This window comes from Xenopus tropicalis, chromosome 7, assembly GCF_000004195.4.
Source record: "Xenopus tropicalis strain Nigerian chromosome 7, UCB_Xtro_10.0, whole genome shotgun sequence".
In the NCBI taxonomy this organism is placed as follows: domain Eukaryota; kingdom Metazoa; phylum Chordata; class Amphibia; order Anura; family Pipidae; genus Xenopus; species Xenopus tropicalis.
In genome coordinates, this window is record NC_030683.2 from 38,957,595 (window position 1) to 38,972,410 (window position 14,816).

The following is a 14,816-nucleotide window of genomic DNA, read 5'->3' on the forward strand; positions in this document are numbered from 1 at the left end:
AGACAGGTGAGGGGCACGGGCATGGACTTAGAGAATACAAAAAGGATATTGCTGTGAATGTTTGAATTGATGCCTACATGTTATTAAAAACACACATTTTTGGCTCCTCTCTCTGGATTAATTCCTGAATTTTCAAATAAAAATGATTCACCCTCCTTTTTTTTTTTTTTCTTTTATCAGAATCCATCTACAACAGAGGATCAGAAATCAAAAGAAAATGGATCAAGTTAACTTTTGCTTTATGCTGGTCAAGAAAAGTCCTTTGTTAATAACGTATTGCATAATGATAAGTCTGGGGCAACTGGACTGTTACTGAGTCCATTTATTTTAGACTTTATCACTATATAATGACCTGGATGAATAGAAACCTTCAACATTTGTATTATAAATCAATGCCAGTGCGAGAGAGAGTGTGCAATAACTGTTATTTAATTGGGAAGATGTATAAAGTTTTATGAGTGCGTGAGAGTGCCTGTAGGGATTGCCTGTAACTCATAGAGTAAAACACAAACTGCCTTGTAGAAAATGTTAAAATAAATGGTAATTAAATTAAGAAGTGAAAAAAAAAAAAAATAGACTAGTCTAATAGATGAATATTTCCACACTGAGACATGCATTAAGCATGGGGATTATTAGATGTTAGGGATACACCAAATCCAGAATTGTTTAAAGGCAGAATAACTAATCCTAAAAATTGCATCAATTATGAACAAAAAATTGTTGTGTTCAGTCGGTCAGAGCTTTAAAATCACATGAGCTTTATCTGGCTTTGGTTCTACTGGACACATTGGGGTGAATCCAAATCCTGCATAACGTTCTTTGATTCAGTAGAACCCTGGATTCTGTGTATCACTATTTGATATGAAGTATTTTTTCTGGCTTTTTTTTTTTTTTAAACTGTGAATAGTGAGTTCCCCTAATTGTTTTTTCACCCCATCCCTTTAAACCTGCAATCTAGAGTAGTTTTACAAAAGCAATAAATGAATTGATTTGGGAAAATATATTTAAGGACATAATGAAATAAGTACAATGTGCTCTTTGGGGAGTAGAAATCATTTTTAATAGGTGTTTTTGGTTCAGAGGTTAAAGTCCGTATTCTTGACCAAATGCCAGAAAAAATGAATGAAAGCCACATACTGAGAAAGTTGTTTCTTACATTTTATTTACATTAAAAGATTTTTTTTGGCTGGTTAATTGGGCCTTTAACAATAAACAGACAAAGAGTTCATTTGGTCTTTCAATTGTGTGTTTTTTTTAATGCTCATTTCTGATACCATCTACTTGCTATGAAAGTGAGGTTCTATGACACCACAATTATACAGGCAGGCATACAGATATTCATGTTTTATATAACAATAACTTCTGGCATTTTGTTGCCTGCCCGAATGGAAATTTCACATGGGTGTGCAGTTATTCTTAATAGTTACTGACCTATCTATACACGTTATATTAAAGTTCTGTTCCTCTAATCCAGGGACCCCCAACCATTTTTAAGTAAGTCTGGCAGCCCTTGATTCGGTGCATCAAGCCTCAGGTCTGTGTTCGAGCAGTGGCATACTTCTTGATACCCACGCTCATCTTGTCAACCCTCTCTGCCATAACGTGCATGTGTGTTCTGATGTTGAATTGTGATGGTAGGGCGTGAGCAAAACTCAGATATAAAAAGTGTTGGTGAGCACACAAGCTTGAAAAACCTTCTCTGGGTTTGCCAAATAAGGGCTGTGATTGGCTATTTGGTAGCCTCGTGTGGACTGCTAGCCTGCAGGAGGCTTGAAGTAAAACTGTGTCTCTATGCTTCAAAAACTTGCCTCCAAGCTAGATTTAAATATGGACACCTGCTTTGAGGCCACTGAGCGCAACATGTTGCTTCTGAACTACTGATTGGGGATCAATGCTCTAATCTAAAGGGATGGTGTGTTAATTTTTATGGGGGAAAAAGATCCCTCTCTTATCGGTCTATAATTCCCTCTAATGTACTTGTAAATAGTAATTATGTCTCCTCACAAGCACTTTTTCCCCTCAGAGAGCACAAACCAAAGCTTGCTAGTCCACCCTTATAGTTGAAATCTCCTGTCCCCTTTACCAGTTTAGTTGCACGTCTCTACACTCTCTCCAGCGCATTAATATCCTTCTTAAGGACTGGAGCCCAAAACTGCACCTCATACTCAAGGTGAGGCCTTACCAGGGACCTATAAAGGGGCAAAATTGTGTTCTCATCCCTTGAGTCAATGCCCTTTATGGCAGAACTGTATTTACTACAGTAGCCACAGAATGACACTGCCTGGAATTAGACAACTTATCAAAAAAAAACAAAAAAAAAAAAAACCAGATCATTCTCAAGGATACCCCCAACACACTACCGTTCACATTTATTATTTCTACCAGTTAGTGCCTAACTTTTCACTTAACATTGAACCTCATTTTCCAGTTTTCTGCCCAGTTTTCCAATTTTGTCAGAGTGGCACTGATCTTATAGTTTTGCACAATTTAGTATCATTATCAAAAATAGGGACAGTGCTTTCAATTCCCACCTCCAGGTAATTAAAAACAAGTATTGGAGCAAGGACAGACCCCTGCAGTACTCCTAGTGCAATCAGGAAAAGCTCAATTTACCAGCACTCTTTGTAATTCATATTTCAGCCAGTTCTCTATCCTAGTACAATTATGTTCCAGGCCAATTTTCTTTAATTTTACCAATGAACTTCTGTGTGGTACTTATCAAATGTTTTAGCAAAGTCCAAGATCACATCCACTGCCATCCCAGTGTAGAAGCCTCTTGCTCATGTCCTCAGAAAAAGGCAATTACATCTTGGCAAACTATTTTGATTGCCTTTTATGAGGAGGTGAACAGGGACCTTAACTCTGGGATGGTAGTAAATGTGATCTTGCAAATGGTTACTAAAGCCTGGAGACATGGGTAAAGGAGAAAAACTAAGTAAGCTTTACCAGAAAGGTCTATGTAAATACAGCCATAAGCACTCACAGAAACCAGGCACTGAGTCCTCTGTCAAACGAAACAGGATTTCTTGTCTCCTTTTTTGGGAACATGTTCTTTGGTATAAGACTTTCTCTCTTTAAGGTTTAGGGCTTGAGTCTGCTCAGTTCTCTCCTCTCTCCCATAAGAATGCATTAGAACTCACTTCCACCACCCTTAGGATTGTGATCGGAGCTTCCAATGGCTATAACTGCAGCAGGAAGCTGCCAAGACCAAGCTAAAATGGCAGCTGCTATCAGAAGGAGCTTCTAGGGCTCTTTACTCAGGTATAGTAAAGCTTTCTGCTGAATAAATATAGTGTTCTAGGTGGCACTAATGTGGCTAATCTATTGGCAGTAAAATGCGAAAATGACTTTCCTTTTCCTTTAAACCTAAGATAGTGAACAGCAGAATCTTTTGTTGTATCAGTAAGCCAGGCTGTGTAGAATACTGTAACCATGTGATTCGCTTTTATACCATGAAGTAATATACTTGTATAATCTGTTACTTAGATTTCATATCAGGAATCTTATTTTGTTTTAGACCCAATATTGAGCCACTCTGTTCCCCTTTAAAATACAATGAAAGGAAAACTTTAAAGAGAAACACCTGATTGAAAATGCTGAAAAGAAAACCATAATAGTCTGACTTTTGATCTGCAAGAATCATTTCTCAAACCCCCTTGGACTTACAGTCATTAAATCCATCCATTTCCCATTGTAAATTCCCAGAATCCATCACTTTACAATGAAAGAGTGAAGGGAGGGATTGTATTACGCTGTGTGCTCGCTGCCACCAGTTTCCCTTAGGATCAGAGACAGACTATTATGTTTAAATTTCAATCTGTGGAATCAGGTATGTCTGTGTAAAAAAATAAAATGTTCTGCAATGGATAAAAGTGATTTAAAAGAGAGTTTTGGCCAAATATTTAGGACTTAGGTGAAATGAAACTCTGCTTCATATTTCTGGGGTAACAAAACAAAGTGATCATTTCAGAAAGAAACCGCACCGATTATATGCATTTTATTTTGTCGTACATTTGTTGTTTTTATTAAGATAATCACAATTTGTCACACAAAGTCATTTAGGTACTTTACACATCCAATATTTAATATAAAAGTACAAAGAAAACAAAAATGCACAGTTTCTAATTTACAATTTATACACATTTACAACAGAAATGTGAAAATATTAGAAAAAAATTGTATTGGGTTTTAGCCTGTAATATTTGCATGTATTATTGTAAAGCTGTGAAAGGTGCTGCACTTGTTCACATGGAGTTTCATAGACAGAAATAATGCTTGATAAAGCAAAATGGTTTTTTGAAAAAGTTAAATTCATTGGGGCAGATTTAGCCAAGTGTTAAATCAGAGCTCCCCATAGTAAAATTCACCCACTTTCTATTCATTCCTATGGGATTATTACAAATGATTTCACACTTTCATAGATCTGCCCCTTAGTATTTGGTGGAAATAAATCCAGATTAAAAAAAAAAAAAAAAACAAGTTTCTTAATTGCAGACCATGCAGTTTTGGTGATTGTGCTCAGGTCTGGCTCAGTATGTGGATAAACTAAAGATGAAGTATATATTGAATTCATAATGAAAATACACATTACTTTTAACTATTACAAAATAGTCCTATAAGCTTTAATGCTTGTAAACTAATGTGGAAGTAGAGAAAGGCCACTGGTGTAACTCCAGCTCAGCTAGTGCTTCTCCCTCGTGCCATCGCTAGATATTACAATATTGGAGTTGGCTTCATACTCCAGGCTTTGTTGTTTAACACAACAGCGGACAAGAATTATCAGTGAGCTCCAGTCTGTCTATGGGCTCTCCAGCTTTTGCTTAATAACATCCTCCATGAAGACTAATGTTGGAGCTGTTGTTTAACATCTAACCATTATCTCATGAGCACTGCCATATGTGCCAAACCAAGCCCAAATAATGGAACATGGTTGCCCACTTTCCTATTTCATCCATGTCACCAACACCTTACTCTAACCATGAAATGTTATCTGCTGTTAAAGGTGGCCATACACGTGGCGATCTAACGATGTTTCGTACGACCATCGGTCGAACGAAACATCGTAAGATCCGCCACACACCATTCAGGGCTGAATCGGCAGGTAAGGAGGTAGAAACAATAGGATTTCTACCTCCTTCTGCCGATTCAGATCTGAAGGGAGAATTTTGGTCAGGCGCCTTCTATGGCGCCCGATCAAAATTTTCCAACTGGTCCGATCGGTGAGTTGTCCGATATCAGCAGGTTCCTGCGATATCGGTCGACTCGCCGACATACCATACACGCACCGATTATCGTACGAAACGAGGTTTCGTACGATAATATCGGTGCGTGTATGGCCACCTTTAGGGTTATTTTGGAGATCTCGCCTCCACATCTTTTAAGAAACCAGGGCAAGTGAAATTCACCTAAAAAGCACCAATGCTAGTGTTTCATGCAATTTTCATTGGGGCCAATTAAGGGTGCTTTTCCGTGGCTTCACAAAATGACTTGCCACAACCAAAGGAAAAAATACTATAGGTATCAATAATACGGGGCATAGGTATAACCCCGGGGGCTGCAAATACACATTAGTCCTTAGGGCCCCCATAAAAGGATATGTGGTGAGGGAATGGGAAATTCTCCTCCAGGACCCATAGATCTTAGTCACCTGACCTAGTTTGGGTCTATAAAATAAAAATGGGCAACTGGAGGCCCTCCAGGCTGCCAGGAGTCCTAACAGCAGCCATCCAATATTGCCATGAAAATAAGTTTATTATTGTTGTTTTTATTATAGATGGTTGTGGGAATTAAATATAAGTGAATATTTTTTTAAAAATGCCCCTTCTAGTGAGAGCAGCACATATCAAACATCACTATCCCTTTAAATACTGGGAAACATTCAAACACATTAATTCCTTTTAAATATAAAGCACCTACATTTAATAGCACACATCTGAAACAAGACTAACATTATATCAGCAACAGTAGCATCTGTATCTGGCTAATGAACCCATGAAACACAAGTCATGGGTAGAAGGGACAGCTGATTAGCAGCGTACAAAGAACTTACATTCCAAGCATGACGGCCACTTGCAAACTGTATCACTATTAGTTGGACTTTCTAGCTCAGGGCTATTCAACTGAATGTGGCCATCAATGGGAATTTTATGGACCCAGTTTGCTCAAGGGTTTAATAGATTTCTTTGTACCACATCATTAATGTTATTTAATCCAGCTCTCAAACATGCAGGATGGGGTCCCAGTATAGTGCGGAATTATCTCAAAATGCTTAGTGACCTGCTACTAACCACCTAAGCTTATGCCATATTTCCTGTAAGGCTTCATGCTCAGGACCTTCCACAGATGCCTAGGCTTGGGCTTGTCAGGTATAGAATGCTATGTTAAAAATCAAATCACTAAAACAAATAAAAAATACTGAGCTATATTTAGAGTAAACGTTGTACAAATGCATTACCTTTTGGAAACCTGAGATTAAGATCACAAATGGCCCTGCCTTGCTTTCATTGGACAGAAGCAGTGGAAGAGGTCTTAGAGCACAGCACTGAATCTAATAACCTGCTGGTATTGTGACCCACCTGTATCCTAGGTATCAAGTCAACTAGCTGTTACACTCAAATTTCCTATATATATTGGTTTTACCCTGTAGTAAAAGAAAGGCACTGTAAAGACAAAACATAGTGTAAAAGCTTCTAAAGAATGAAAAAAGCAAGCAGAGAGGGAATTACAACATGTAACCACAATATCTAACAACCCTCTGTGTTATTCCTCATTTTCCAACTGTACACAAATGCTAAATCGAATTTAAAAATGCCAGTATTCTCTTGTAAATGTTTATCCTACTAATATTTGCAGTGGATCAGTACACCTGCATAGAGCTGATGTAGTTTTCTCCATGAATAGCAGAGATATGCAGGTTAGATATGTAGATATGTCCCACACATTCCTTGCCCTGCTCTGTGGTATCACCATGCTTATGTGCACTGGTCATCTCCACCTTTAGTGATCTCAGCCAATGCTTGGGCGTGCAGTCACGTTTGAGGAGCATTTTAGAAAGCAGGACAAGAAAATATGGTGGGATAGGCATATAAGGAAAATGCTTCAAGAACACCCTAAAACAGTGCTCTTTGCCTGGAAACCCATGTTCTGGATAAGGCACTCCCTGTATTTTATTTTAATGGCCACCACCAGTCTAAGAGCTCCACAGATGTGTATGTATGCATGATATCATCCTTTTACCATAACCTAGCCTATTATTTTTTTTTAAGCTGCTTGACATTGAAAAAAGACAGCAATGATGGTAGACAACAGTACGGTTTACATGGCGTATTCTCCGCCAGCAGAGAAGCATCACAATGCAATCAACTAGCCTGTCACTGACATTAGTGGAATTTTGGTACAATTTTGGTACAATTTCAGGCCAAAATCCACCTATCACCAGGTTTGGGACCTGTTCTGAACCGCCAACGAAGAATAGGCATCACATGCCATAAGCCTAAGTAAACATATATTTTAGTTTCTTGAGTGAATACAAGTATGCAATGAAAGCTTTCAAGTGACATGGAGAGTACGGAACTCTACACATTCATAGCAGGCGTAATCTGCATTAGAGAGCTGGCAGGAAGCAGTCCTTCATGTTTGGGATTGCCATTCATTTCCAAATTCTGCAAGAAAGTCCTTCTTTTCAGAGTCTCCAGAACAACCGAGTTATTGGAAGCAATGCTTATCCGTGTTCTACAATGGAAACAAACAGGACATCAGAGGAGTGCCAGCTGCTTGAAATTCAATAAAAATCAACTGCTGAAAAGGAAAATCACTAGTGTACCATTTGGGTTTGCTCCCTGCTGATAGTTTTATAAGTAATGGACAAGAGTTATGTGCTCCTGGTTGCAGCAAGATGACACACAGAAACCCTGGGCACAAAGGCTTCCAGCTATGGACATTTAACAACTGACTAGGGGATATTTATCAACAATGGGCAAATTTGTGTGTGGGCAGTAACCCATGGCAACCAATCAAATCATTGCATTTATTGTCCTACCTGAAAAGCCAATCACTGATTGGTTGCTTTGAGTTACTACCCGTAGCCAAATTTGCCCAGAGTTGATAAAAAAGCCCCACTTTAACAGACTCTACCATGCGCAGACAAATGGAGTTCAACAACTTCTGGTAGGAAACTAGTTGCCCACGCCTCCCCTGAAGCATCACTATACTACACTGCACCACACAGCTGAAGGCCTTAGATTGACAGAAATTTTTTAACACAGCTGAGAACCTTAAAGAATAACCGTTTGCATGACTTCGATAAAACAAAGTGACGCATATTGTCTTTACTCATGTTATTGCCTAGTAGCCTAGATTTAACCGTGGGCAACTAATCTCCCAGTGCGCCATCAGACTAAGGGTTTCCTATAATAGTTATGTACTCCAGGTCTCTTATTAGAGACATATTAAGGTTCTAACCTAGGCCCAGTTATATTTACATTTCCTTCATTTGTCTTAGTTTCTACCCCAGACTCTCTCCTTGGCCAACACACAAGATTTTTGCTATTGTGCCATTTATGCTCTCTTTTCCCTCCATTATCCTACTTCCATTATAATATAGAGATGGCTATGCATTGAATCCACCACTTGTAGATTTGGCCAGATACCGTATACTTTACAAAAGATTCCGCCAAATGCTGAACCGAATCCAGACCATAACTTACAAATACAAATTTGAGAAAAATAAAAAAAATATTATGACAGGATTCCAGAGATTTAAAGTCAGATGACTTTCAAGGTTTGTATTTGGTCCAGCTGAACAATTTGGATGCAAAAAAGAAATAAGAATTAGGCCAAATCCTAAACTGAATTCCGGATTCGCTTGATCCCTATTATTTTATGTCAGTTTATCTATTTTTAAAACTGAATGTCCCCGATTTATGTAAAACTAAATAAGAGTTCCATCATCTCTTCTGAGATGGAAACATTCCACTATGGAACTCATGAACCAGATTCATGCAGGTTATTAGTGCCAGTACGTCTACTACGTCCACTGTGTCTTTGAATTCACCTGAGCTATGATTTGTTAGTTTTTTACTATTGTCCTAGATCCCCACTAAACACACATGAACTATGGAACTAATTTAGGCGTTACAGCTTACAAGTGTAACATTAGATTTTAAGGATTGCCCATAGGATTATTTTACTTACTTAAAGGAAAAAAGTATTCCAGTGCTGAAAATACAATACTTTTAATAATTCGTTTGGCTCTGAATGATGTGGAGCTCATATTACACTGGCAGGACTTGTTAAACCTGTGTGTCCAAGCTCTGCATTTGATCTATGAACTGGCTGCGCAATTTTGCTAGAAAGTTCAGTACAGTTTTCTATTGCAGATCCGGTTAACTGCCCATTTCACACTTAGCTGGGGCAATTTGAGGATAATTTTGTGATCAACTTTACTATACCAGGTAGTCAACTGCATGGCACATTCCCAGGGGGCATTATCCTTATACCTTGGAGAGCCATTCTATAGGGCTGTGTGGCTGATGTTAGATATGGGAAATTTTCAAAACTGAAATACTTTACCAAGAACAGCTAAATGTTCCAATGAACAATGTTACATAGAACATAATACTGTAACTAAAATTCCCAGTCATTTGTTCTAAAATATTAGGCATACATATAGTTTGTGCATACCATTATGTTTTTCTTAACAAATGGTTATGAGACTTAAAAATGTAAGGATGAATTTAATAGTTAATTTCTTTTAAATTCCATTGAGCAGTTTATACTAACGTTATAAAGTGAATGTGGATTACAGATAACCCTTGCAGCCTGTGGCATTACCCACACACTCTTCTAAGTTGCTATATATTCACCGGATAGAGCTGGTGTACAACCTTAAATGTATAACTTGAAATCACGTGTAAATAACTCTTAAAACCCCTTACCGTGGCGATTCAATTCCACTGTCCCCAGTTGTGCTGTGATTTTCATTCTTTTCATGGTGGCCTGTTTCTGATGGGTTCATTTTTGAATGAAATAATGTCAGTTTGTGTTCAAAGCACGTCCTCATTTCCCCGGACTGCTGTCCTGAATTGGCAATGTGCTTCTCATCGTTTCCATTAATGGACATGTGTAAAGTCTCGGCCACAGAGTTTGCCTCACTAGAGTTACAGTAATCAAATATGCTGCCATCGACATGTTCTAAGGGATTTATGCAGTCAGCAGTTTCAGGTTCTACTTCCAGGTGACCATGGATATAGTCTGGTAATGGCTGACCTGTGTGCAAAGTCTGTTTATGACATTCATGGGAACCATCTAAGGAAAAAAGAGAAGGACTGTAGGTTTCTTGGTCGTTGTCTATAGAAGAGCCAAACTGAGGTGCAAAGGTCATTTTAGGGTGCCACTGGGACTGAGAATTACCAGTGCCATTTTTGTTTTCATCCACAAGGTCATTCCAGTTGACAGCATCCAAGTTTTTTTGGAGATGGGATTCAAGAACTGGACAGATTTCTGTTTTGTCTTTAGTGTCATCTTCAAGGTATAAATACCTGTGAGCATCATCAATTTCTACAGTCCTTTGGCACAAAGCTTTATTGTCTTTAGCAAATCCTCCAGTCTCTGAGATATATTTTGACATATCTGATTCTTTTAGGCCACTGTTTGAATAATTACAGACTTTCCGTGCCCCACTGTCTTCAGACATCCCATAATGAGTTCTCCCAATAAGATTTAAGTTCATTTCACTTTTACAGTGGTTTGGTTTTGCACTGTTCATTGATGTACCTTTGTAGACAGAATGTGACTTTACTACCTCATGTTCTGCGCTAGCCTCTAAGTGAACAAACAGCTTTTTTTGGAAATCATCACAAATATAGGCTCTATCTTCACTATAAAGGACACTGGCAGAATTTTCTTCTTTGGCAGGTTTAAATTTGTCATCAATGCGCAGTGTGCTACTCTGTGGGTAGCTGGGTGGATATTCCCTCAAGTCATCTTTGTCAGAAAGAACAGAATGGAATTGTTCATGATATGGTTCATTACTATAAGCAGCAATGTGTCTCTCTGAATTTATATGCTCAACATGATTGTCTGCAGCCTTTCTTTCTGTACAGTCCAAGGATCTTGACCTTGGTACACACCTTCTTTGCTTCCCAGAACGAGATCTCTTAATTTCTTTTAATGACTTGTGTCCATTCACGTTGGAACTCTCTCTGTATGGTATGCCATCAAATGGATTGCTAATTTGTTTTTTGTAGACCGTATCATGTTGAACAAGTTCTGCACTTACAAAACAATGCCTGTCAACCGCCATTACATCATCTGTAGCATCGGACTGATCAAGAGACAGTCTATTGATGTCCTTCTCTTCATGTGGCAAAGCCCTTGGAGCAACAGTGTCCTTCTTACATTTCTCTTTACCAGACTGAATTTTTTTGTGATATTTGGACATCTTGCCACTTTTTTTCCTACTACTTCCCTTACAGTTATAGCTGTGCTTGTTTTTTATTATATCTGTAGATGTTCCTTTGCTAAAATACTTTTTCTGCTCTTCAGCCTTTTGCATGAGCAAGGTGTGCTTCATTAAGTTATCAACGGTAAGAACTGGGTTGATGCGTTTAATTATTTCATGTTCAACATCCCGTGGAATATTATCCAAATTGTCCTCATCCCTCACTGGCCATTCCTCAGGTGGGAATTGTGCAGAAAAGGTCACCAATTCTTTCCTTGACTTTTCCTTTTTAGAAACATTACGCCAGAAAAGACTGATACCAAACTTCTTACCACACTTTTCTTTTTCTTTTAACACAACCTGTTCCTTATTTTTTTCGCATGTGTAATGATCCCTGGAAGTAGAAGTTGCTTGATTTCGAAGCAAGGGTTTTTGTTCCTTAACACTTTTGGTCGATTTTACCTGGCTTTCATTAATTGACTGTTGTCCAAGTATGTTCTGAAGAGATTGCTCAGAAAAGCAACTGCATGACCTACAGTGTGACACTGATGGCATGTTACCTTTGGTTAGATCTGCGCAGCTTTCCATGCTGACAAGATAAGTGATGGGTGGTGGAGAGGTGGACAGCTTTTCAGATGCGGCATATTTACAGTCCAGAGCTGGCTTCCTTGTAATAAAATAAGTCTGAGGTGTGACAATAAAATACCCCTCTCCAGTATGATAGATTTTTCTTTCTCTGATAAGAGTCCCAAGTGCATTATACAGAATGTCCTGAGATGGGGTTGCTATTCCTAAAAACAACAAAACAATGGTTCAGAGATATACAGGTTGTTATATGTTAAATAAAAACATATCCAAAAGGTATTTGTAATTTGTGACCTGTTTTTATGACCAAATTGTTGGCCAGTCAGCTAGATCACTAAGCAAAGCTCGGGTCATGCCATTAGGACTGTGCCAATGACAAGTGTAAACATGCTGGTGAAGGTAACCTCTGACCTTTTTTGTTTTGGTTAATAAATGTTGATATGACTGCACATGAAGTTGAATGGCCAACTGCTCAACAGCATGGCCCACACACACTCTGTGTCAGATGATCATGCAATTTGGTCTGCTTTAGTCTCTTTAACAGCTCAAAGGATAATTAATTAGTTATCCTTTAATTGAAGGGTTGCCACCCAGCCAGTAATACCCATGGTACCCTGTAAAATACAATACCAATGTATTGGCAATATATTTGCTGGTAAATTTGTAATTACCCATAATTTTTTCCCCTTCCTGAGCTATTCTGACATCCGACCCAACCTTTTATACCCACCATTCCTACTCCCACCACGTACTACTCCCTCTTTTTGCAAATTCCCAGCCCCTGATCCATCCATTCCCTGCCCCCTTACCTCAATGACCTGCCCTCATGTTGCCACTACTCACCCCTCCCCACTGGCCAGTAAAGTGACACCACGATTCAATTTTTTTTGTGTGCTAAAACTCCCAAAATTCAAGTTATGGCTCCAATTTTTGGTATTTATTAAGTGCAAAAACATGAAAAATTTGGCAGCTAACAGCTTGCGAGTTCATAAAGAAGTCAATGGGAGTTGACTTAAGTCAAATCATATTTTCAATTCCTGGTTTCCAAGTTTTTTTCTTGAGATGGTTAACTCAAAAATTTGAGGTATTCCAGTTCTTTATTCTAACAAGTTTTCCATATTAACAAATAAGCAAGCATTCAAGTTTTTTTAAAATGTGAGTTTTTTTAAAATTATAGAAAAACTCTTAAATTCACAATAAGTGAATAACTGCCCACTTACCTCGGTAATGTTTATTAAGATGTTCCAGGAGGCTTTCTTGTGTCACTAAAATCTGAGTTGTGTTCATATCGGAAATGGCGCAGCACAGCACTTCTGCCAGTGGAATAAAATGAGACTGGGATATGGGATTCATTTGCACAGGAGACACATCACCTGAAAAGCAATTGCTCAAAGTTATCAAAAGAGCTATAGAGTCGACATCATTAGAAAGAAGTTATTTAAGTACCGAGAAGAACCTCTGCATTCCTTTACAAATTAACTCTTTACCAGGAGACCTGCACAAGAAAGGACATGGGCCCAACAAGACCCACACACTAAACAAACAGTCCTGCATATATACACTTCATCCAATGAGACAAAAACAGAGAGTGGAGAGACAATGTCAAAATGTGAAAATATTACTTTTTTGATTGGCACATGTGCTGCACGAGACACTCTCGTAAGTAAGTGGCATTCTAAAAACTATTTCCATTCAAACACATAATGATGTGTTCATTGGGCTAAGTCAGGGGTCCCCAACTTTTCTTTCTCATGACCCACAGTCAAATGTAAAAAGACTTGGGGAGCAACACAAACATCATAAAAGTTCATGGAGGTGCCAAATAAGGGCTAAGATTGGCTATTAGGTGCCTCTATCAGCTCACAGGAGGCTTTATTTGGTAGTAAATCTTGTTTTTATTCACCGACAGCAACAACCAAGGGGTTGGTGAGCAACATGTTGTTCACAAGTCACTGGTTGAGGATCACTGGTCTAAGTAGATCTTGACAGGTTTGAGCTCCCAAAATTATAGGAAGGAAAAACTGGAAAATTTCTAAAAATCTTTATCTGCTAGAAAAAAAATTTTTGTTTTCCTTCAAAACCTAAAAGCTCGGCATTAGTAGAAAACAAACAGAATACCTGTAACAATCTGTTTGAATGGGATTTTAAGACCATAAATGTGAATGAACATGGAATTCAGTAATAGCCAACTGGAAGAATAAAATGCATGCTTTGTGGAACGGGGACAGGACAAACAACAACATAGGCAAGCTGGTTAAAGATCTTGAAAAATGTGGCAATAGGGATCTAAATGTTAAAAGAAAACCCAATGCACAGCTTACACTAAATAAATGACTGGTAAACCTAAAATGTATATATATATATATATATATATATATATATATATATATATATATATATACAGGTCCTTTTCAAAAAATTAGCATATTGTGATAAAGTTCATTATTTTCTGTAATGTACTGATAAACATTAGACTTTCATATATTTTAGATTCATTACACACAACTGAAGTAGTTCAAGCCTTTTCTTGTTTTAATATTGATGATTGTGGCATACAGCTCATGAAAACCCAAAATTCCTATCTCAAAAAATTAGCATATTTCATCCGCCCAATAAAAGAAAAGTGTTTTTAATACAAAAAAAGTCAACCTTCAAATAATTATGTTCAGTTATGCACTCAATACTTGGTCGGGAATCCTTTTGCAGAAATGACTGCTTCAATGTGGCGTGGCATGGAGGCAATCAGCCTGTGGCACTGCTCAGGTGTTATGGAGGCCCAGGATGCTTCAAT

At 38.2% G+C, this 14,816-nt stretch overlaps 2 protein-coding genes across 5 annotated transcripts in view; one reads left to right on the forward strand and one right to left on the reverse strand.

Moving 5' to 3' along the window:
* The window catches only part of ccar1 (cell division cycle and apoptosis regulator 1), a 37,932-nt gene extending 36,704 nt beyond the window's left edge, over positions 1–1,228 (forward strand). For both annotated transcript variants that reach the window (XM_012966785.3, XM_012966784.3), the window contains exon 25: positions 181–1,228. In XM_012966785.3, coding sequence (XP_012822239.1) covers positions 181–231 — 51 coding nt within the window. In that variant the 3' untranslated portion in view covers positions 232–1,228. The remainder of the gene's footprint in view (positions 1–180) is intronic.
* Positions 1,229–5,443: 4,215 nt separating this feature from the next.
* The window catches only part of stox1 (storkhead box 1), a 33,632-nt gene continuing 24,259 nt past the window's right edge, over positions 5,444–14,816 (reverse strand). For all 3 annotated transcript variants that reach the window (XM_002936869.5, XM_012966786.3, XM_031905665.1), the window contains exons 2-4: positions 13,246–13,398; positions 9,936–12,231; positions 5,444–7,731 (exon numbers count right to left, since the gene is read on the reverse strand). In XM_002936869.5, coding sequence (XP_002936915.3) covers positions 7,575–7,731; positions 9,936–12,231; positions 13,246–13,398 — 2,606 coding nt within the window. In that variant the 3' untranslated portion in view covers positions 5,444–7,574. The remainder of the gene's footprint in view (positions 7,732–9,935; positions 12,232–13,245; positions 13,399–14,816) is intronic.